A 24,810-nucleotide genomic window follows, 5' to 3' on the forward strand; every position below is an offset into this window, starting at 1 on the left:
TTAATGCCCCCAGACTTTAGGTCACAATCTCATTTTATTCCCTTCCAGACTTCATTGTAAAGCGAGAGACAAAGAATAGTTTTGAAATTAAATATTTGATTCTTACTCACCAACAAGGTCCTGACTGATGAACTGAAAACATGTTTTTTAATATGCTAACACTTTATCTAAACAGAGAAGGCGAATGACTTTTTAAAATGTTCAACAGCTAATAAATTAGGCAGGATTAGGCCTGGCTAATACTTGGATGAGTGACTGGTAGTAAATGAACACGGTCTCAGGAAGTAGTTCTAGTGATTCAGTAGATGGTTCTTCCCCTTTGAGGGCGAGATCCTTGCTCCTGTTGTAGCTTCTTTATGCCAGGTAAAAGGGCTGGAGCAGAATAAAGGGACTCTGAAAACCCCAGCACAGGTATTATGGAAGATAGCCATAAGGCTGCCTTCCATAGACCTGCTTGCAAGCACTGATCTAGAGGATGGGGAGAGGGCAGAGCTGGGATTGGGAGGGTTGCATTAGGGATGCAGGGCCACCGTACACAGGAGTAGCACTGCGGCCCATAAGGGAGCCCGGGGAGGCTGTCGTAACACCTTTCAGCGCTGTCTAAAGTATTCTAGAAGCTGCTCTACCCATTGGATCGTTGCAGGATTGGTAGGGTGCAAAGGTGGTTTAAGGCTGCCTTAGCCCTCTCCCTCTGGGCTACAAGTTTGGTGATGTGCCTCTTACAAGTGCAGCATTAAAATCTCACCCAGTATCTGTACTGCACCAATGCATGGTGTTAGGAGACACTGTCACTGCTGGAAGTACTGTCTTTTAAGTGAGAGACAAAGTCCTGACCAGTCATGGTCATTAAAAGACCCACTTCGGTGTCCACATGTTTGGAAACTGAGCTCACACTAGTTACAGCTCTTTCTGTTACCTGAATATATGGCTTGGACTTGGGCCATCTTTTTGCTGACTTTAAGACCAGTTCACATATTTTCTCTTTTTTCCTATTGAATTAATAATTGGATAAGTACCTTTCTAAAAACTGAAATAATATAGGGAAAATATCCCTAAAGCATGCACTTTAAGAACTCCATTGCATACTTATCAGGAATTGACACACTAGGTATGGTGGAGGTTTGAAGGTTTAGAGGGAAGGTGCATGTAGATGTTGGCAATGGCTTGAAGATTGTGCCTTAGGGAAAGAGAGAGAATATTCCTGGGGGCAGTGCGAAGGTTCATGTGGGAGTAAAAACTGCAGCACCCTTTGAAAGATGCTGCTCCGGGGACTGTTGCCACAGCAGTCTCCGCTCCCCCGCTTGCCCCCGCCCCTGCTACTACCCCTATCAGGATGTCCGTTGCTGCAGGCAATGCTATGACTCCTTTGTTTTCCTCTGTGTTCAGAGTGCAAGATGTAGGATTCTTGATTCTACTTGTGAAAGGGAAGATGAGGATAGTGCACCCTCTTCCCTCCAGTGTGAGACTGAAGTAAAATAAGGCCCCAGCTTTTTATCAAAATACATTCTGAATGCTTTTCAGGAGAAGAAAGGTTGAGGTTAAATGAACTGCAAATTTTATTACAGTTGCAGAATAGGAGAAATTAGAGTTTGAGTGCTTTTCTGTAACTTTGCATTGCATTGATCTTAGGCTGTAAGTAGTAAATTCAGACTTCCTCAGATGTTACTGGAATATAGGGTTGCCAGGTGTCTGCTTTTCGACCGGAATGCCCTGTCAAAAATGGACCCTGACGGATCCGGTCAGCAATGCTGACCAGGCCGTTAAAAGTCCACTTGTCGTCACAGCAGGACTAAGGCAGGCTCCCTGCCTGCTGTGGCTCCGCGCAGCCCACAGAAGCAGCGGCAGGTCCCCCCTTCAGCTCCTATATATAGGGGCAGCTAGGGGCTCCGCACGCTGCACCCGCCCCAAGTGCCAGCTCTGCAGCTCCCATTGGCCGGGAACCGTGGCCAATGGGAGCTGTGGGGGCGGCGCCTGCGGAGAGGGCAGTGTGCAGAGCTGCCTGGCCATGCCTCCGTGTAGGAGCTGGAGAGGGGACATGCCGCTGCTTCCGGGAGACACCTGAGATAAGCGCCACCTGGAGCCTGCCTCCCTCATCCCCCTCCCATACCACAACTGCCTGCCACAGCCCTGATCCCCCTCCTGCACCCCAAATTTCTCATCTCCAGCCCCCCCCCCCCCCCCCGAGTCTGCACCCCCAGCCAGAGCACTTATCCCCCTCCACACTCCAGCCTGGAGCCCCCTCTCGCACCCTGAACCCTTCATTTCAGGGCCCACCCTGGAACCTGCATCCCCAACACCCCCGCCTCATCCCGGAGCCCCCTCCTATACTCCAAACCCCTTGACTCACCCCTCCCAGCCTGGAGCCTCCTTCTGCACCCCAAACCCCTCATCCCTGGCCCCATCCCGGAGCCTGCACCCCAACCCCCTGCCCCAGCCTGGTGAAAATGAGCAAGTGGGTGAGGGTTGGGAGAGGGAGCAGTGGGGGGGGGGGAGAGGGATGGAGTGAGTGGGGGGGTAGGTCCTCAGAGAAGGGGCAGGAGCGGGGCCTAGGAGGAGGGATGGGCAGGGGCGGGGCAAGGGTGTTCGGTCTTGTGCGAGTAGAAAGTTGGCAAACCTACTGGAATATTAGAAATTGAACTGGAGCATTCTGAACTGTGGTTGTTCCTCCTGTGAATTAAGTTCTTTTTCAGACGCCGTATTGTATTTTCATAAAGTTTGTGAAATATTATTTCATTTATAATTGTGGAGATCTGACTTTGTTTAAAAATTGTGGGAAGGTTTATTTTTGTAGCTTCTTTGAAAGAAAAGGACACTGGGCAAATCATGCATCCAGCTAACTGAACCTCTGTGTTGGACCTGTATGGACATTAATGCAAAAAAAGAAATGTTTCTTCTCAACTCAAGGCAGGCCTGGAGCACCTTTGCAGCCAGTGTTGCAGTAGAAGCTCTCGCCATTCTAGGTTTGGTAGATAAGGTAGATTTTACAGAACAGCCATGGTATCTAGGAACCAACTTATGGCTAAAGGATACACACAATTATGGTTCAACTGGCCACATCCCATCACACAACACTTCACTCCTCCTGCAAGCTGTGGAGAGTGCTGCTACAGAGCAGTGCACTATGGTGCTCCATGAGAAACAGTCTCCCAGGGTGCCACATCCTAGATCTGTGACCCTATCTCCAAGCAGCAGAATCCTGTTGGGTCTATTGCATTTTAAAGCAGTGATACTCCAATTGAGGGTCAGGAGCAGCAAGTGGCTCGTAGGGCCCTTTGCAGCACATGAAATTAAAACACCATGTGATTTAATTATTAACCAGGATATTTTACTATGTTGTTAACCAATTGTAGAATACTTGGTCAGTCATTTTGCTGTGAGAATTATATATATAACAGTAAATGAAACTCTAAATTCACTCTACTGTGGCTCTTTCAGGTAATGTTGATTGCTAATTTGGCGCTTGAACCATTGAGGCCTGAGTATCACTGCTTTAAATCTTTCTGAGGCCTGCAGAATTTAGGCTTGTACTATTTTTTGATAATGAAGACTAACATTCCCTTCACTCTTTGTGGGCACCTTAAAGTCCCTGCTGTATTTTTTTTTTTTTTTTTTAAATGCAGTGTCCTGTTGTTTTAAATCTAAATGGGTGGTGTGTGTTTGGGGGTCAGGAGGGAATGCTCCGCTTTGTAAAAGTGGGAAAATAAGGGATAATTCAGCCCAGTGGAAAAAACAGATAATATGTATAATTCCTGGTTTTAAAGCACAACCTTTTCATGTTCTATATAAAACGGGGGGGGGGGGGGGGAAGAGTGCGGAGATGATGATGGGCTTTGTTTCAAAATGGAATTAGGGCTATAACTCTTCTGTCCCTTAGGCTAGTGGAATCATAGGGGAAGAGGAGGAGAGCTGCAGTTTATTGCATGAAATCTTTGCCTCAGTCTCTCTAGGCTATTTCAATTTACCCCTGAATTTTGGGGGGAATAATTAATGAATTAATTAAGTATGCTGTGAGGTATTTGAATATTCAAAAGCTACTATGTAATTATTATTTTTCTAAAACATGTTTTCAGATTATTTTCACATGTGATCTCCCAAGAAATCATTTGCATTTACTCCATCAAGACTTTGTACAACTCATTGCCTTGCCATTTTACTAACCCAGAGACAATATTCCTAAGGAATACCTCCACCACAAATGTTCATTGCAAAGATGAGGTGGGGCAGGGTGTGTGTGTGTGATATTTTTAAAAACTCATTTTGCTGTGTGGTAATGAGTGTGACACAGCAGAACTTGTGCACTGGCTTTGTGTTGGTTTTTTGTTCGTTTAATTGTAATTGTACATTTAAAAAAACTCACATTAAGGAGTTTTCTTTCACTGCTTTGTCATTTTGTGTGGGAGTTTCTTGAGAACAATTGCTAAAAAAGCATCACTTAAGACATAGTTTAGGCAACACAAATAGTCTCTTTGAAAGAATTACAGTGCATTGGATGAATTATTTTTAGATCCAAACCTTAGGAAACACATTGCCAATTATATAAAATATTAATTGCCACTAGTTCTGGCAGTGTTTCATAACTTGCTGTCTTACTGTTGTCAATGTTATAGGCCTGTAATGAGGAGGAAGCAGTGGGGTGAGAGACCAGACTTTTGTTTTGAAAAATCACCTCAGAAGCTCCATATCTAAAATATCAGGTGAACAAGTTTTTATAAGGTTATTCAGATTTTCATTACTAAACCAAATAAAATGGGAAACCTGATTTTCTGTTCTTAAGTATGGAGTTGTGTACACTTTTTCCTGTATGTCACTGAAAAAGTGCACCAGTAAATTCTGAAATCAGAGGCTTATGATTATTTTTAAAGGTTTATGACTTGCATCTTTCCAGTCCTAGCAACATATAGGTAATCCACTCATTTCTCCTGTACATTTCAAGACCGGTATTACATTACTAGTTACTGTTAGAAACGGTGCAAGTGTGAATATTTTAATACTACCACTGTGGCAAGAAATTAAATCCTACAACATATATAGACACATCTGAAATTTATAGTGACCTGTGTTTTAGCACATGTTACTCTTGCAGAAATTTTAAGTCCCCAGTCATGCTGATGTAAAAGCTTTGTGTGGAGACTTAAAATTCACAGAGAACATTGTCCTGATCCTGTTGAACATACTCCATTCCATACATTCCAATTCTCTCTCGTTGGCAAAACAGGAATCAGTCCCTATGGTTGAGTCTAGGGAGCACTTTGTAACTCATGCCTTCTGTGGTTAGGAGTTCCCATTTTCCATAATACCAATTAGCCACCTACAGAATGTTTTAAATATAAGAAACAATGCGGCTGTATACCAGAAATGGCTAGGACAATGTTATGTTTGCTGAGCAGTCAAGTAACCATCACTTCTCACATTTCAGGTACAATCTCAAGGCTCCGTAAAACAGTTTCTATAAAGAAACCTCAAGCCATGCAAATGTCTTCAATTTTTATTTTATTTTTTTAATAGTGTCAGGGATAGTTAAGGGTTGGCCAATACTGTGTGAATTGTAAATTTAAACAGTGACAGTTTTTCCATCTTAGTTGATAGGATTTCCCTTTCCTGTCTGGCTTTGTATTAGTCTCTGTGTCTTGTATTAGTTTGCAGATTGAAGAATTAATTTTAAATAGGGAAGAGCTACATAAAATAGGGCACAACTGATTTTTGCTTCTGAAATCTGTTTGCAGGATTTAGAAAAAAATTCACTATTCACTATTTTTTCACTTCTCTATCTTTTCAAACAAGTACTAGCAGAGAGATATTTTTAAAGATTAACTTCTTTAAAATTGATCTTATTTTTTTTCTGCTGAGGTGCTTTTTTCTTTTCCTTTTTAAATAAATAAGGTGGTCCCAGCATAGTCAATATCTAGACAGCTTTTCATCAGTTGCTCATCAGCATGCTAATTGCTGTATGACTAATTATGCCCTGAATTCCAGTTGATTTTCTTAATGAGACAGCTGGGTTAATTATGTAATCGTATGATTACATTAGCCCAGAGTGCCCTGGCGAAAAGTAACGCATGCAGGAGCGTGATGTCATTGCATGAACAGCACTCACAAGGGGGTGCATTCATCTTCTGTCTAATGACAGGGGAGGGCAACGTTACCCACAATGCTCTTTGTGTAAACAGTTATATTGAATTATTAAGATCTGTGTCTTTTTCCAGCTTGTACAATGCATGGAGAATTGGAAATTCATTTGTTCAGTGATAGTCCAGTTTTACTTTGTGATACTATGACAGAGTTTACATTTGATCTAAGCGTTAAAAAGTTATAGTAGTTGCTGAAATGTAACCTCAGGCTGGTAAAGCAGTGCATTCTTTTATTGAGATCCACTTTTCTTTTACTTTAAAACCCTGCTCTTAAAATATGCACAGTACAACCTGGCTCGTCCACACATTTATAAACTCCACCAAAAAATTGGTGTTCTTTCCCCTCTCAGAAGTGGTTTAACAGCAGTTCCGGTTATGAGGCCTTATATTAATTTGGCTTTTTTTTTTTTTAAACAAAATACAGTAGTGTGCATTAACTAGTACATTGTGAAGTATTATCTGCCAGGAAAACGACACTGCATTTGTTCAAAGTTAACACAGTTGCTTTTTGCATGTCTTTCTTCATTCAGAGGCATATCCAGGCCCCCCTCCCCCCTTCTTGACCAGAGCCTCATTTGTAGTGGATTTGATATGATGCTGCACACCTGTGCATTCACACAGATACGCCACGTGGGTGGATGGGATTGTGAAGCAACACTGAGAGGGCAGCACATGGAAAGGTTAGGGCAAGGGTGAGCTCCGTGGACACTAGTCCATCCTCAGGGCTTGAGTGGCATAGAAGAATAGTTTTGACTATTATTTAATATTTCTATTATGGTGCTATGTCTGACGCTCAGTCAAGGATCAGGGCCCCACTGTGCTAGGCACTATGCAAATAGAAATAAAGATGCTTTTCTGTCTTGGTGTTAGGATGCAACAGGTGGATTAGACAGGAAAAAACGGACATGGGGAGTTGGAAGATGAGGTCATAATAAAATGAAAGGTTTAGCATAAAAGCAGGTATCTCAACTCACCTCTCACCTAACTAATGCCAGGTGGTAATGATTTGTAGGCATTTTTGTATACTAGCGATTTAAGCGTTTCCTCTCTTTCCCCTGCCTTCTTGTCAGCCCTTTGTCCAGTCAGGACACCAGACTCTTGATTTGGGTCTTATTCTCTAGCTTGCAAAACCGTCATTTACAGTGAGTCTTCCAGTTACTAGTGTTAATTAGCAAGGTTTTGCTGTACTGGGGCTTAGAGAAAAAGCACTCCATTATTTGGAAGCTTGTCTTTGTTGCTTTCTGTATACTATCACCATTTCATTTCAGTTCCTTCAAATGTCAATGATCTCCCATTAAACTATATGAAATCTGCGTAACATAAAAAGACAGGCTTTTATATGTGCAAGTTCTGGTTGTGTATTTTTTTCCCCCCAAAACCCCACACCAATCAAGAAGGAAAATAGCACATCAAAGACTTCAGATTGCGGTGCTTACATTGAACACAGTAATACTTGTGTGAAGTTTAAACGGTGTTGAAGATAATTAAGAAGACCAAAAAGCTGTGATTTCTAAAGTTTAAAATGCACTTTGGGGTTTGACATACATAAATTAATTGTTTGACTCTCTAGCCAAAGCAAGTCATAGTCATTATGTTGTCATGCAGTAATTAGTTTTGTTTATAAATTAAGCCTAAGAGGTACTTCGGCAATGCCTTTTACAAATCCCAAAACAATATTCAAAGGCTGCAAGCTTTTAGTTGGTCAACTAAGGTATAGTAAAGTTTGAAATGTAATGCATGGGAGACTGTTTTTACATTTTGGTCATTCTGTGACTGTTTGCTACTTTAGCATTAACCTTTAATAGAGCTAAATTAAATATACATGTCCTGATGAATAATTATGAGGTTGCATGAATTTTTATTTACAGTATAATGCTTTACAAGGATTGAAAATTTGACTAAAGGTTTAGTCATTATTCACTTTATAATGCACATGTTATTTTTATGTCTTTGAATTCCTTCCTAATTTCAGTCTAGAAAAGCATTGTTTATTTGGAGCAGACACAGTGTCTTGTATGGTGCCAAGTATTAGAGGGATAGCCGTGTTAGTCTGTATCCACAAAAACAACGAGGAGTCCGGTGGCACCTTAAAGACTAACAGATTTATTTGGGCATAAGTTTTCGTGGGTAAAAAAACCCACTTCTTCAGATGCATGGAGTGAAAACAAAAGGTTATGCCCAAATAAATCTGTTAGTCTTGTGGGTATCCTGGCTTTTTAAAATGAATGTACTAAAAAAAAGTTTTTAAAAATCACGGGGATAGAAGGCAGTGTACAAACACTGGTTCTTATAAATACAGTTTGTATTGGCTATGGTATTTTAAGCCTGCTAGCACAAACGTTGTTAATATTTTATAGAAATATCATGGATAAAGTTTTAGGTCCTCATTTGATATATTTTTTTTATTTAAAGTTTGTATTATAGCCCTAAATCAAATAGACTGACACCATCCAGTCTTTCTTTATGATCAATAGTCCAAAATGCTGGACAGGCTCTGCTGGAGAAACACTGGACTGAAGAAATGTGACAAAATGGTCATTCTAAGTAATGGTTGTTTTGGCTGCATGGGAGAAGGCTCATGTTATGACAGCCTGCACCCTAATTGGAATGTGTATAAATATTGTAGGGACTTCTCAGTGCTGCTATAACTTCAACTTTATGTATAATTCCTTACCCAGGCCCCCTGCACCTGCCACAATAACATTTTAAATTTGATTTATTATAAATATTTTAATAGAGATAATAATAATGAAAAGTATTTGGCCTAAAAACATAAATGAAAAATCTATGTAGTCATAAACTATGTATGTATGTACAGAGAACAGATGACAAGCAGCCTAGATTTTATATTATGAAGAAGGTAATGTCATAAGCTGTTGAACTAAATAACAAAATGCAGTATACTGCTACTTATGATGTCTCTGAGTTCAACATAACCCAGCACTGTTCTTTTATAAACTGTGAAACAACGCTGGCATATTGAAAAACGCACAAGCTCATGCTTAATGTGTTAACAGAGGTACAATAGACTTATTATGTTTCCAGAGACTGAGGGTGGTCTGAAAAATTAATGACTACGGTGTTTGAAAATTAAGTGAACTCCCTAATATATACTGTTGTTGATCCACTGAGTTTAGTGTTTAGCATTCCTCAACAGGAGACTAAATCTTTGCAGCCATTTCACAAGTGATGCTGGCGCCCATAATAGAAATGCATTCAATAATTTTTATAAGCCCATTGGACTCCAACATTTTCCTACACTGACTGGGAAGCTGAGATCCCAGAATAAATTCTCTGTCCATACATGGCAGGTGTATTGTAACAGGTTTTTTTTTTTTTAGCAGAATAGAAAATGATAGAATTGTCAGTAGGAGAACATAAAGTGTTTCAAATTTGTATTTAATTTGTGTAAGAAAAATAGAGAATAAATACCATAAAATTTCCGATTAGCAGAATTAATTTTGATTAGCGTTCGCATCAGTTGTTTACTAGTAAATGTCACTGATAGGAAATGAGCCAAAGGTTTGTAATCGTATTCACACAAGAGTTTCTGATATCAAATAACAGATCTTTCACAGATCCCCACAGCTGTACTTGTTTGTGCTTTATGGCTGAGGGCCTTATGGTAAGGTACAAGCTTATTCAAAAGTATGGTTCTTTGAAAGGGGAGGTATTTAAAGGACTCCATTAATCAGTATTTAATATATTTTTTGTTGCTTTTACTCAACAAAAGAACAACAAAACATCTTGTACATTAATGTCTTTTTCATGAAAATAGATTGGATCTCGAGACTTTCATGTCTCGTTAGTCTGTGTCATTTTAAAGATGCTGTCAAAATACTGTGTCACTTGAAAAAAATACTGTTCATCATTTAGAAAATAATGGAGATCCTAAATATAAAGAATTGTATATAATTTTCAAAAAACACACGGGGAAGTAGAGGAAAGTAAATCAGACCTAGACCTTACTACAACACCACTGCATATGACCATTTGAATGTCATTTTAACTAAGGAAGAAGGAGAATTCTTCCACAAAGAATTTCAAGATTCTGAGCTACTAAAGCTGCAGCGGTGTTGCTGTTGTCTTTTTATTATTTAGATCCAGTTCCAGCTCTGGATCTAGGACAGCAGCTTCAGCTGAAAGTCCAGCGAATGCATGATATTGAAACAGAGAACCAGAAACTTAGGGAAACTCTAGAGGAATACAACAAGGAATTTGCTGAAGTGAAAAATCAAGGTAGGTGGGAAAAATGGTACTCTTTCTCTCAGATTGTAATTCTAATAGTTTGAAGCAGTTTGAAGAATGTTAGGATTAGCCCTAATTGTATTTCATAAAATTAGTGTGTGCAGATATATTGGTATTTAATAAAGAAAGAAAGACTATTGCATGCTTATAGCCACTTTGAAATTTAAATGTCTGCATATGACTATTTTACTTTGACGGGACCAATAGGATTTCCTTTAGAACTTTTCCTACAGTATCATGTAATAGCTGGGCATTCTTCTTTTAAGCATTCTGTTGTTGCCTTCAGCACTACCTATTAGTGATCCAGCTAGCAAACTGAAGTTACATAGCAGTCATTAAATACTGAGATTATAGTAAGACTGGTCTAAGGCCAAACAAGTATTTTTTTAATCCACTATTTGTTAATAACTTTATTTTGTTTTTTAAAAAAGTATATCTTCTCTGCTCAATTTTTCCTCAGATAAATTAATAAAATAATCTTAGTACTTGCAGCATTCTGTATAATTACTGTAGGGAATGCCAGGTAATAGTGCAAATACTGAGGTAATGTTTCAGTTTTTATGGCAGTTGGCAAGTTTTTTAAGGTGACCATGGTACATGAAAAGACCATTATCTAAGGTGCAAAAACCTGCTGTCTCTGAAAATACCCAAGCTTTCTTGCCTTTCAGAAAAACATGCTTCCTGCACCAGGAAACAAAATATGCTCACTCTAAACCTTTTTCCTTTTACACACAACTTGTGGTTTCCTTGTAAATATACAATTCTGAGTTACACTAGCAGCAAATTGTTCTACCACATAGGAGAATAGACATTGCCCAGCTAGAGGTCTCATTGACAGTTTACTGGGGCATAGTTTGCTGCATCTAAATTGCAGCAAAAGGCACATGTTACAGCCACCTCTCTCTTTAATATGAAAGGAGTGGCCCATTGAGATCGCAGGTCCCTCATCATGCAGGTCTTCAGACTGCACTGCAACAGATGTAACATTGCATACTGGGAGCTCTACATTTGGCATTTGCACTAATTTGATAAAAGTAGACACATGACCACAGTTCACTTGGTGGCACTCTGTTGGTCATGTACTTTGACCACCTTCGTGTAGGAGCTTGTGGCCTGATCTTGGAAAGGGTAAAGGACATTCAACTACGGTTGTTTGCTTTTTATTTATTTAATTATTTATTTTGACAGGAGCAATACTTAAATACTTCAGTCAGGATCAAGGCCCATTATGTTAAATGTCATGCAAACATGTAGAAGGACATGTCATGAAGAGCTTGTGATCTTGAAACCAATGGGAGCTGAGGGAAGTGGGCACCTTGCCGGACTGGGCCCTTTAATGCAACTACAAAATTTGCATTTATTATGAATGGCTTTTTTATGCTATATGTATTTATTTCATTCATGTACCAAATCTTCTTTGATCAGTGTTTCACTCTGGAATTGCAGTTCTATGCCATACTTTAAATAGAAATGGTCTGAAGGTGTTAGGAATGACCTGCAGAGTCCTGTTAGTAGTTGAGGGTGGTTTGATTTCTCTCCATAGATGGGTTGTACATGGTGTTAAATGAAGTTAAAAACATAAGAATGGCCATACTGGGTCAGACCAATGGTCCATCTAGCCCAGTATCCTGTCTCTGACCATGATCTGTGCCTGAAGGTTTTTGTCCGTTGGAGGTTTAGGGATACCTGGAGCATGGGATTGCATCCCTTACCTTCTTGGCTATAATAGCCATTGATGGATCTTTTTTTAAGCCATTTATACTTTTGGCCTTCACAATATCCCATGGTAATGAGTTCCAAAGGTTAATTGTGCATTATATGAAATAATATTGACATTTCTTTGTTTTAAACCTGCTGCCTATTAATTTCATCTAGTGACCTCTAGTTCTTGTGTTATGTGAAGGGGTAAATAACACTTCCCTATTCACTTTCTCCATACCATTCATGATTTTATAGACCTCTCTCATGTCCCCCTTTAGTCCAACTCTAAGATGGGTTACCTAGGGAGGTGGTGGAATCTCCATCCTTAGAGGTCTTTGCTGGCTTGACAAAGTCCTGGCTGGGATGATTTTAGTTGGGGTTGGTCCTGCTTTGAGCAGGGGGTTGGACTAGATGACCTCCTGAGGTCTCTTCTAACCATAATCTTCTATGATCTGTTTTTGAGATAGGGTGACCAGAACTGCACACAGTATCGTTGGACTTGTATAGTGGCATTCTGTCGTCTTATTTATCCCTTTCCTAATGGTTTCTAATATTCTGTTAACTTTTTTGACTGCTGCTGCACATTGAGTGGATGTTTTCAGAGAACTATCCACAATGACTCCAAGATCTTTCTTAAATGGTAACGGCTAATTTAGACCCCATTATTTTGTATGTATAGTTGGGACCATGTTTTCCAATATACATTACTTGCATTTATCAACTATGAATTTCATCTGCTATTTTGTCATCCAGTCCCTTAGTTTAGTGAGATCCATTTGTAACTCTTTGCAGTCAGCTTAGTACTTAACTAATTTGAGTAATTTTGTATTGTCTGCCAATTTTGTCACGTCACTGTTCACCCCCTTTTAAAGTTCATTTATGAATATTTGAAGAAGTGGGCTGTAGTCCACGAAAGCTTATGCTCTAATAAATTTGTTAATCTCTAAGGTGCCACAAGTACTCCTGTTCTATTTATGAATATGTTGATCAGCACAGGTCCCAATACAGATACTTGGGGAACTCTCTCTATTGTGAAAACTGACAATTTATTCCTACCCCCCTTTGTTTCCTATCTTTTAATCAGTTACTGATCCATTAGAGGATCTTTTCTCTTATCCCATGACTCCCTACTTTGCTTGAGAGCCTTGGTGTGGGACCTTGTCAAAGGCTTTCTGAAAGTCCAACAACACTATATCGAATGGATCACCCTTGTTCACATGCCTGTTGACTCTTCCCAACATATCATATTTATCTATGTATCTAATAAATTTATTCTTTTTATTATAGTTTCAACCAATTTACTTGGTACTTACCAGCCTGTAATCTGCAGGATCTTCTCTGGATCCTTTTTTAAAAATAGGCATTACATTAGCTATCCTCCAGTCATCTGGTATAGAGGCTTATTCGGGATTCTTGGGTGAATACTATCTAGTCCTGGTGCCTTAATCCTGTTTAATTTATCAGTTTGTTCCAAAACCACCGTTATTGTCACCTCTGTCTGGGACAGTTCCTCAGCTTTGTCACCTAAAAAGAATGACTCGGGTGTGGGGATCTCCCCTACATCCTCTGCAGTGAAGACCGGTGCAAAGAATTCATTTAGCTTTGTCTTCCTTGATTGCTCCTTTAGCACCTCAATTATCCAGTAGCACCACTGACTGTTTAGGCTTCCTGTTTCTGATGTACTTAAACATTTTTTGCTGTTAGTTTTTGTGTCCTTAGCTTAGTTGGTCTTCAGATTCTTTCTTGGCCTGCCTTCCTGTACTTTTACACTTGATTGCTTCTTTCTATATTCCCCACTAGAATTAGACTTCCAATTTTTAAAGGATGTCTTTTTGCTTCTAACTGCCTCCTTTATTCTGGTTAGCCATTGTGGCATATTTTTGGTCTTTTTGGTTTGGTTTGAGATGTTCATTTAGTTTGAGCCTCTATTTTGCAGTTTTCAGTCTCCATGCAGTTGGCAGGCATTTCACCTTGTGACTATTCCTTAATTTCTGTTTAACTAGCTTCCTCATTTTTATGTACTTCCCCTTTTTGAAGTGAAATGCTGCTGTGATGGGTTTCTTTTGGCATTTTGCCCCTTACAAGGATGTTACATGTAATTATATTGTGGTTGCTGTTACGGAGCAGGTCATCTCTTGGACTGGATCCTGTGATCCATTTAGGACTAAATCAGGAATTACCTCTCCCTTTGTGGGTTCCACCAGCAGCATCTGTGGTGTCTAGAATTTTCTCTCTGCATCCCTTCCTGAGCTGACACATACCCCAGTCAGTTTGAGGATACTTGAAATCCTCCATTATTATCGCTGCATCTGCTTTTTCAATCTCTGTAATCTCCCTGAGCATTTCACAGTTGCTGTCACCATTCTGGTCAGGTGGTTGGTAGTATATTCCTACTGCTATGCTCTTATGGTTCAAGCATGGAATTTCTATCAATAAAGATTTTATGGTACAGTTTGATTCATTTAAGGGTTTTACTTTTATTTGACTTTATGCTTTCTTTCACATATAGTGCCACTCTTCCACCAGCATGACCTACTCTGTCATTCCTATATATTTTGTACCATTGTATTACAGTACTGTGTCCCACTGATTATCCTCATGCCATCAAGTTTCCACGATGCGTATTATATCATTATCCTTGATTAATACCAGGCACTCTGGTTCACCCATCTTAAAATTTAGACATCTAGCATTTTTATAAGAGCACTTGTACATTTTGTCAATATTCAGTTGCTTGCCTTTAGTTGTTGTATTTAAATAGGACTCTTTTTTGGGGTTCGACTCTTCCTCACTAGCTCCTACGTGTACTTTACCAACTTCTTTTGTATCCTGTTTACTAGGATATAGAGTTCCCCCATTAATAAATTCATCCCTAAGGGAGTCTCTGCATCTGTCAGCTTTCCCCAGCCCTTAGTTAAAAAAATTCTCTACAACTTTTTAATTTTCCATAGAATCATAGAACCTTAGGGATAGAAGGGATTGCAAGGGTCATCCAGTCTAACCCCCTGCCAAGATGCAGGATTTGTTGTCTAAAAACTATCCAAGATAGATGGCTATCCAGTCTCCTTTTGAAAATCTCCAGGGAAGGAACTTCCAGCAGTATGGTTCCATTTTGGTTTAGGTAGAGCCTGTCCTTCCTATATAGGTTCCTCCTTTCCCAAAAGGTTCCCCAGCTTGTAATACTCCTACGACCCTCCTCCCTACACAGTCATCTCATCTATGCATTGAGACCTTGCAGTTCTGCCTCTCTTTCTGGCCCTGCACATGGAACTGAAAGCATTTCAGAGGTCCTGGACTTTAATCCCTTACCTAGCAGCCTACATTTGGCCTCTGGGATCTCTTGCCTGCCTTTCCTTGTGTCACTGGTACCTACATGGACCACGACCACTAGCTGCTACCTAGCACTGCACATATATCTGTCTAGATGTCTCGTGAGCTCCGCAGCCTTCGCAGCTGACAGGCAATTTAGTATGAGGTTCTCCTGGTCATCACAAACCCAGCTATCTATAGTTTTTTCTTTGAGGAGCGTCCCTGTGGGTGCTCCACTTTAGGTGTCTTAATGCCCAGTGCTTGTAATCGGAGATTTGTGGTAGCAGTGAACAATTGGGCCGTGCACACACCGTTGCTTTCTTGCACCATTCCGAGGGGTTACATAGCGGTGCGCAGCCAACCATCCTTCAGTTCCTTCTCTACCACCTTTAGATTGAGTTGGAGCGATCAGCGGCACCCTCTCTTTCTTGTTAGATAGATTAGAGTTCATTAATATCCGAGGGGTAGCCATGTTAGTCTGTATCCACAAAAACAAGGAGGAGTCTGGTGGCACCTTAAAGACTAACAGATTTATTTAGGCATAAGCTTTTGTGGGTAAAAAACCCACTTCTTCAAATGCATAATTATTACCATAACATTACCATATTACCAGAAATATTACCAGAAAATTGCCAGATGACAAAAAAGAACAATGTAAAGCCAACATTGCTGAAGGCCACCTCATTGCCAGCACGGCGCTACAGCTTCACTTGACTCAACAGACCCAGCCAGAAGATCCATTGCAACATCAGTGGTCATGCACCGTGCATCATGGCTCCCCAGGGAAGTCCGTGCATCTCCGCGGTCAACAGTGGAAGACCTGCCCTTTGAAAGCTTGAAACTATTTGCGGACAAGACTCCCTCAAGGACTCCAGGGCCACCCTAAAATCACTGGATATTTTTTCACCTGCAAATAAAATATTTTTCATAAAATCACTGGGTATAATCACCTGCAAATAAAAAGAAGGAAGGCAGGTATTACAGAGATTCCGTTCATCCTCCTATACACAACCGTACGGACAATATGACCAATGCCGCAAACAAAAACATTCCAGGCATTGGCAGATGCAAAATCAACCCTCGACGTCCCAAATATCCAGCTTGAGACAACTATTTTGAAGGTGTGGTTGAGGACTTGAGACCAACACTCTCTCCAATGCTGGAAACAGAACTTATCTCCCCATTTGGAGATCAACTGCTACCATTCTACCAGGTCTAGAAGACCGTCACCATAGACCAGAGGTTCCCAAACTGGGGTTCGTGAAATGTTACAGGGGGTTCTCAGGAAAAAATTCCCTAATGGCGGACATAGCTGTCCCTAAGGACTCCAGGCAGCACGGGGCCAGCAGCCCGGAGCCCCTGGACTTCCAAGAGCTAAGCAGATCAAAGCAAGCATATCTATCACACTGAGGAGATTAAAACTTCAAGACTCCTTATAAGAAATGGAAAGGGAGGTGGATATTTTTTGCTGTTTTTAAAATTAAATAGGCAGCTAGTATTGTTTTTAAAATTATTATGAAGAACAAGTTTAGGCTTTGTTGTAACATGCGCTGTTTGCCTGGCCTCCTCAAGACTTGATTGCTTGTGTAGGAGGAACTCTTTGAGTTGGCTTCTTAAATACCTTCATGCTGTTTCACATCTCATACTCCTTGATGAAACATAGGAGCCTTGTCTTATAACAGGCTTATTCAAAGTGATACAAGCTATGACAGTGAGATCATGGAAGTGTTGCCATTTCATAATATAATAAAAATACTATAATAAATAATAATAAATGTGTAATAATCATGTCATAAAACGAATTGTATATTTCCAAAATCACTGCTTTTATAATTTATATTCAAGTAAAGGAGAAAATCCCTGGAAATATTCATTTTTAGGAGGGGGTTCACGAGACACGACATTTTAGTGAAAGGGGTTCACAGGTGGTTGAAGTTTGGGAGCCACTGCCATAGACAAATGGGTTCTGAAAATAATTCAAAATGGTTACTCCATCCACTTTATCTCCTTCCCACCCACCTGCTCCCCTTCCCCATCCCTCTTCAGGGACCCCTCTCATGAGCACCTGTTGCAATAAGAAATAAACCACCTCATGCAACTAGGACCAGTAGAACCAGTACCAGCACAACACAAGGTAAAAGGGTTCTTTTCACATTATTTTCTAACACAGAAACCAGAGGGTGGCAACCCATTTTGGACCTAAGAAAACTAAACACATTTTGTAAGAACTCAACATTTCAAAATGGTGACATTAACAACTATAATTCCAGCATTAGAGAAAGGGGACTGGCTCTCAGCCTCGACTCCCAGGATGCGTATTTTCACATTACTATCCATCACGCATACAGGAAATTTGTGAGGTTCACCCTAGGGAAACAACACTTCCAATACAAGGTATTACCCTTCAGTCTCTCAGCAACTCCAAAGGTGTTCTCAAAAGTACTAGCAGTAGTGGCAGCACACTCTGCAGTCACAGAGTCATGATATTTCCATATCTGGATGACTGTCTCATAAGAGCACTACCCCAGCTCGAAGCATTAGGCATCACTCAGAACACGACAACCCTCTTTACAAACTTAGGTCTGCAGATAAACAGACAAAAGTCCACATTGACTCCCCTCCAGAAACTGGAATTTTCGGAGCTCATCTCGACTGCGTAACAGCAACACTACCTCAACAACACTTTACCATGCTCATCAACTTAATTTCAGCGGTAAAGGACAGTCCACAAATATCTGCCAGAACATGTCTCCATCAACTGGGACACATGGCAGCAATGGCATTTGTTGTTGAGCACGCCAGGCTTCACATGAGATGCCTACAATCCTGGCATTGAACAGTGTACATCCCACGCAGGCACAGCCTAAACAGACATCTCACGATGCCAGGCAAGGCAAAGGACACGCTCGACTGGTGGACACAACCAACAAATGTCTACCCAGGAGTCCCATTCCTAACAAGAACTCCAACGATGACAGTCACTACGGACGCCTCTCTGATAGGATGAGGAGCACATTTATTAAACAATACCGTCCAGGGCCGATGGTCCCATCAGCGTCCATACTACATATAAACCTGTTAGAATTCAGGGCAGTTCGCAATGCATACAACCACTTTCTATCTCTTATCAAAAACAAAAACTTCAGGATCCTTACGGACAATGTAGCATGATCTACATAAACTGCCAAGGGGGTGCATGATCACAATCCCTATGCACAGAGGAAATACAGGGCTGGAATCGGTGCATCAACAATAACATCCACATATCAGCATCTTACCTTCCAGGGTGCCGAAACACAACAGTGGACATCCTAAGCAGAGACTTTGCACAGACTCCCAAATGGGAAATGGATCCCAGAATTCTACATACGATATTCAGCCTATGGTGATTCCCTACCATAGACTATTTGCAACAGCGCTGAACCCCAAATGCCCGCAATATTGCTGCAATGTGGGACTGGGACCCCCGCTCTCTGGGGGACACTCTCCTTATCAAATGGGATGCACCACTGATGTATGCATTCCCACCGACCCCACTTTTAAATTGGGTCATACACAAGATCAAGAGAGACAAATCCAAGGCAATCCTAATAGTGCCTACATGGACCTCACAAAAATGGTTCCCATACCTTCTACGAATGGCAACACGCCCACCTTCAGCCCTCCCTTAGTACCTCACCTTCTAACTCAGGACACGGGTCACATCCGCCATCTCAACCTCGCAGTTCTCCACCTCAAGGCTTGGTTACTTCATGGCTGAGAGGAGTATTGCTCAACAGTTGCAATCCCACTACAAGAAGGGACTTATGTCTACAAGTGGAAATGGTGCCAGGATAAAAACATCCTACCAACATCTTCCCCTCTACCGAGGGTCTTGGACTACATACTCGAACTTAAAAAATCGGGGCTTTCCAGAAGCTCCATCAAGGAACACTTAGCAGTTATCACCTCTTTACACGACAAAATGGAGAGGAGCTCTATATTTGCCCACTTGATGACTAAACGCTTTCTTAAGGGTATTGAGAACACATACCCCACAGTTACAACTCCCCCCGCCAATGCGTGACCTCAACCTCATCTTACGCGCACACTCATGGGTTAACCATTTGAATTCCTGGTGACATATTTGGTGCTACATTTATCAATGAAGGTGGCTTTCCTTATCGCCATTACGTCTGCCAAACGTGTGGGAGAACCAGGGGCGTTAATGGCACAGCCCCCATACACAACTTTTTTTAAGGACAAGGTCGCCTTAAGACCACATCCCACATTCTTACCCGAAGTCACCCCCCCATTTCACCTTAATCAACTTATCTACTTGTATTTTTTCCAAAACCGCATGCAGATGAAAGGGAAGAATCATTCCACACACTAGACTTTTGCAGAGTTCTTGCTTTCTACATTAACGCAACAAAACCATTCAGAAAATCTACAAGACTATTTGTCTCAATAATGGAACAATCAAAGTGAGAAACTATCAAGATGGAGATCAGGAAGAATCTGTGTTATGAAAACTTTCATCTACCAGTCCCAAAGGGCATCCGTACGCATTTGACTAGAGTACTTTCAAAATCAGTAGCCTTCCTCAATAATGTACCTATCATTCACATTTGTAAAGCAGCAACTTGGGCATCAGCCCCTACATTCACAAAACACTATGCCATTGAACAACAATAAGCACTGGATGCTCGCTTTGGACTCATGGTGCTATTCATCATTGCTACAGCAACTCCGAAGCCCCTCCCTTCCACTGAGGGGCACTGCTTAACAGTCACCTAAAGTGGAGCACCCACAGGGACATTCCTCGAAGAAGAGAAGGTTACTCACCTTGTGCAGCAACTGAGGTTCTTCAAGATGGTTGTCCCTGTGGGTGCTCCATTACCCTCCTCCTTTACCCCTCTACTTTGGAGTTTAAAATCGATTCTCTGAGGTAGAGAAGGAACTGAGGAATGGTTGGTTGCACACCACTATGTTACGGCTCAAAACTGTGGAAGATGGCAATGTTGCGTGCATGGCCCAACCAGGCACTGCTATCACAAATCTGCAACTACAAGCGCAGTGTGTCAGGACACGTAAAGTGGAGCACCCACAGGGACAACCATCTCGAAGAACCTCAGTTATTGCACAAGGTGAGTAACCTTCTCTTCTGATAATCAAATCCCTATCACTATTACCTGTCTCTTTCTAATAATTGTTCCCTGCCCTGGAGGGATATCCTCAGTGTGAGAGGATACCATTACATAATCTGGAAGGAGGGTCCCAACGATAGGATTGTTTCCTTCTGCTCCAGCCTTATGCACTCCTTACCTGAGATTTTCATCTTCCTTAACAGTACAGAGGCTGTCAGATTGGGGGTGGGACCACTCTGTTGTGTGCCTGAAAGTCTTGTCTATGTTTCTGTTTCCCTTAGCTCTTCCAGTTCAGCCACTCTGGCCTCTACAGCCTGTACTGTATCTATTGGAGGTCAAGAGTTGCTTGCACTGCATGCGCACACATGCCACCTGCCCACAAGGCAGATAATTGAACATGCCACATTCAGTGTAATAAACTAGATCGCCCCTAATCTGCTCCTGGATTTCTGCCTGCATTATTTTTACTCTTGCAGGGGGGGGTTTGTGTGTGTGTGTTTTGGTTTTGTTTAGTTGGAGGATTGCTTTTTTCGGGGGGGAGGGAGGGGAGTTATTGGTCTAAGTTTAGAGTATGTTTTCTGATTGAATCTGCCTGTCGGTCTCCCTTGCAAAACTCCCATTTGCTGCTTCTGTTCACTAGCTCCTCTGATCACTTAGGAGCTGGCTTTTTAAACTCCTGTTCTCCTTGAGTTAGCCCTGCCCCCTTGTCAAGGGATTCTAGAGGGGTTAGGGTTCAAAGGATAGCAGGCTAGAGGCTCATTAGTAGGCTGCTTGGCTCAGCACACAGCCCCCAAAACAGACCACACTATATTTGTCAATCTACCAAGCACATGGCAAGGAAGCAAGCAGACAAAAACAAACAAATTGAGAAACTCACCCAAGGATAACGTATCTCTCCTCCTTAACCTGGAGAACTCCCTCGCAAAACTCTCTTGTTCCTGTAAATGCCATCCCCCAGAAGTGGTATTTCTGTAATTGCTTATTGAGTTTTAGCCAGCTCAGATTATATAGTAGGTGCTTACTTTCTGGAGTGGGGTAATTCCATTGACTTCACTGGAACTATTCAAGTGAGCATAGGTGTGAACAGGGTTTGGGCCTAAATCATGACCCTTTACTGGTACTTCTTCACATCTATGTAGCTTTGAATGAATCAGGCATTTTAGTACTTTTTTTTCTTTTAAAGTTTCAGGGTGCAAGCAGAAATAGCTCTCATGGTCCTTAGTAGAATTGCACTTACTCATTCCAGTGCTGAATTAAGTTCTCTATATTACTTAGTTCATTTTGTTTTCTTACATTTTAGTGATGAAAATATTTAGGGCAAAATTCTCTCCAGTCCAAGTGGCAAATACCAACTCTGCACATCAAAGAAAATATCAGTGTTCAGATCTACTTTGCAGGTCTGAAGGAAGAATTTTCCCTTGGATTTTCAAGAATATGATTGATTGATTGATTGATATGGCAAAAAGGGACACCATGCCATGATATGATTTAATGAGTCTCAGTTGATTTTTTTAAAATGTCTAAAAGTACTGTCCTATTTAGTCAAAAGCAGGTGGTTGGTTATGTGCATTTGTTATCATTTCAATTCTTCCTTATTAGTTGGTCAAAATGGCTCTGACTTTTCCCTCTGTGCTCCCTACACCAAGATTCTGATCTCACTTATTCTGGTTTTATAATAACAAAATTCCATTGACCTAATTTTACATGGTATAAGTTAGATCAATTTCAATCTGTAAGCTTTAATTTTTATAGTGGCATTTGTCTTTCCAACTTGTTTATGGACAGTTTTTTTGTACCTGGTAATATTTTTCTCCTTCCACCAATATTCCAAATAATGTAACTTCTTGGAGTGCTACATCTCTCCCTGGCAGCATCAAAGTAACTCCAGCTTACGAGTCTTCTCTAAATATGATTTCTTTCCAGACCCCCTTTTTGTTGCAAAGCACACTTGTCTTGGTCCGTGTCTTGCTTTCTTGTTGTAAGCCTTAAGGCGTAAAGAATTCTGCCCTTAGAGATGGGTGGAGTGGGAGTCTCCGTGCCAAATGTCAGTTACTGTAACAAAAATCTAAAGGTTTCCAGTTTGTCTATTAAATCTGATCTATGTGTTAACACAGCAGTTAAATCCTAATTGCCATATTTTTCATCAGTTTTGAAGCTGGTGTGTGTTCTATTTCTGAAAGATTGAATCTGTACAAGAGCCATATTAAAACTGCTTCTTTTTACATGAGCACAATAATATGAATGAACTATTTGTGTAAATTCATACTTAAACCCACAGTGGAACTTTATTTATCTCCACTCAGTAGAGAGCTAATTTGAGACTAGTTAATAAGGTGATATTATATTTTACAATTGATTTTTTTCAGTCATGTTATAGAAACCGTAGCTCTGCTTCCCAGCAAAATCCATTGATCCTTCTCAACCTAAACGTTTAAAGTTCAATTTAGCATTTAGGGAGTAAAAGGTTTCTGAAGGGACTCGTATCCATTGATTTTGTGTCAGAGTTGAAGAGCTAAAGTTTAAAACACACTGAGCCTACAGGGTAAAGAAAGCCTTGTATTCTTGTAGCCACATGGAGCTGTGTAAACTCATTCTTTGCCTATTGTTTTTCTGTAGAGGTTACAATAAAAGCGCTTAAAGAGAAAATCAGAGAATATGAACAGACCCTGAAGAACCAAGCAGAGAATATAGCTCTTGAAAAAGAACAAAAATTACAAAATGACTTTGCAGAGAAGGAGAGGTGAGTGTTTGTGCGTGTAGGTGTTGTATGGAGGGAAGGAAATCATATTTTTCTGCTTAATCTTCCCAACTAGGGTCCTTCCTTCAGTTCATTGAGACAGCTCATACATTGAATCATTCTAGTGATTTGTTTGACACAGAATCATTTGATACTCAGTTTTACACAGAAAGACAATTGTGCAAGTGAATAAGTGAAACAAGGACAGATTGTTACTTCACTGCACTGATGTATTTGGGATGTTACTTTCAGAAGAGTGCAAACCTACTTTTATTCTTCATTAGTTGGATTGTCCTTTGTGACGCTAATCTTTCTCCATTAGTTGACAATGTAATTCAGTCAGTCTTGTGTGTCACAGTACCATTGTACATCAGTTCAACACAGAGCATTTTCTGAGGAAATATTGTATCCAGCAATATGGATACCTACTTGCATGGTAACAGGAATCTGGCAGTGAGGCAGAACTCTGTGTATCTCACTCAGAACTTAATTTTGAAGAGAGGTTGCATGCTCCTATATCTCAAAATAATATGTAATTAATTTCTCACTTAATTATTGATTTTTTTTTTAAAGCAAACTTGGAAGCATTTCCAATTTTTCAAAAGCTAGCAATATCTAACTAAAAACCTTTTCTATAATTGAGATTACCTGTCAGGGAAGTTAGACTGTATATTATAGAAGAGAGTGTTCACAGGTTGTTTTCCAGTGATGAACCCTCAACTTAGGTACCCCTCACTTAGTCCAACAGTGGCTGGATCTGCGAATCTTCAGTACATACTTCAAGGCAGACCATTTTCCTAGGCTGCTTGTGTGGGTGGTTGGATTGATCATTTAAATTAAGGTATGAGTGGGATGAAGCTACATGTGAACTGGGACATACTTTTTAAAAATCAATATTTTATAGTTACTTTTTGTTGTATAATAGGACCAAAGTTTCTTGTTTCTATCAAATCCAGTTTACTTACACACACACACACACACACACACACACACACACAGAGTAATGACAGTTCAATGGAAGGTTAATTACAGAAAAGGGTATGTGTTAAAGAGGTGCTTTTTGACTACAAAACACAACCTAAAATTATATAGTTTAATGTGGGGAAAAAAAAGAATTTCGACCTGAGTTTCTTGCCATAGATACTTGTTAATAAGTTTGATAGAAAAGAAAATGTATTGTCTGGTTCAAAATTACTGTATCAGAGAATACGTAAACATACAAAGTAATACTCAAGATCTGTGACAGTTAGAAAGTTTTGGTTGATTTTGTCTGAATAGGATTTTTTTTTTAAACATGTTCCCCAGGGAGACATTTAGGATGCTGGGCACTTTATGCACTATCATTACTATTTAAAATCTGCACACTAGCTAAAAGTCTACAGAAGGATGTCACAGCAACTCTATGCCTAGTGTAGGCTTTATAAGTCTGGCCTTTAGCAAAGAGTCTGGTGATTGTATGGCCAAGTGACATGAAAGCGTGTGCTGTAACTGACACAAACAAGGGGACATTGCTTATGGACATAAGAAAGGCGAGCATATTGAAAGGTCTGATCCTGTT

General features: G+C 40.5%; 1 protein-coding gene across 19 annotated transcripts in view; it reads left to right on the forward strand.

The window, feature by feature from the left end:
* The window catches only part of CUX1 (cut like homeobox 1), a 390,333-nt gene that overhangs the window by 175,431 nt on the left and 190,092 nt on the right, over positions 1–24,810 (forward strand). For all 19 annotated transcript variants that reach the window (XM_008166185.4, XM_008166175.4, XM_008166178.4 and 16 more), the window contains 2 exons: positions 10,230–10,367; positions 23,132–23,255. In XM_008166185.4, coding sequence (XP_008164407.2) covers positions 10,230–10,367; positions 23,132–23,255 — 262 coding nt within the window. The remainder of the gene's footprint in view (positions 1–10,229; positions 10,368–23,131; positions 23,256–24,810) is intronic.

Source organism: Chrysemys picta, chromosome 19 (genome assembly GCF_011386835.1).
Source record: "Chrysemys picta bellii isolate R12L10 chromosome 19, ASM1138683v2, whole genome shotgun sequence".
Taxonomy (NCBI): domain Eukaryota; kingdom Metazoa; phylum Chordata; order Testudines; family Emydidae; genus Chrysemys; species Chrysemys picta.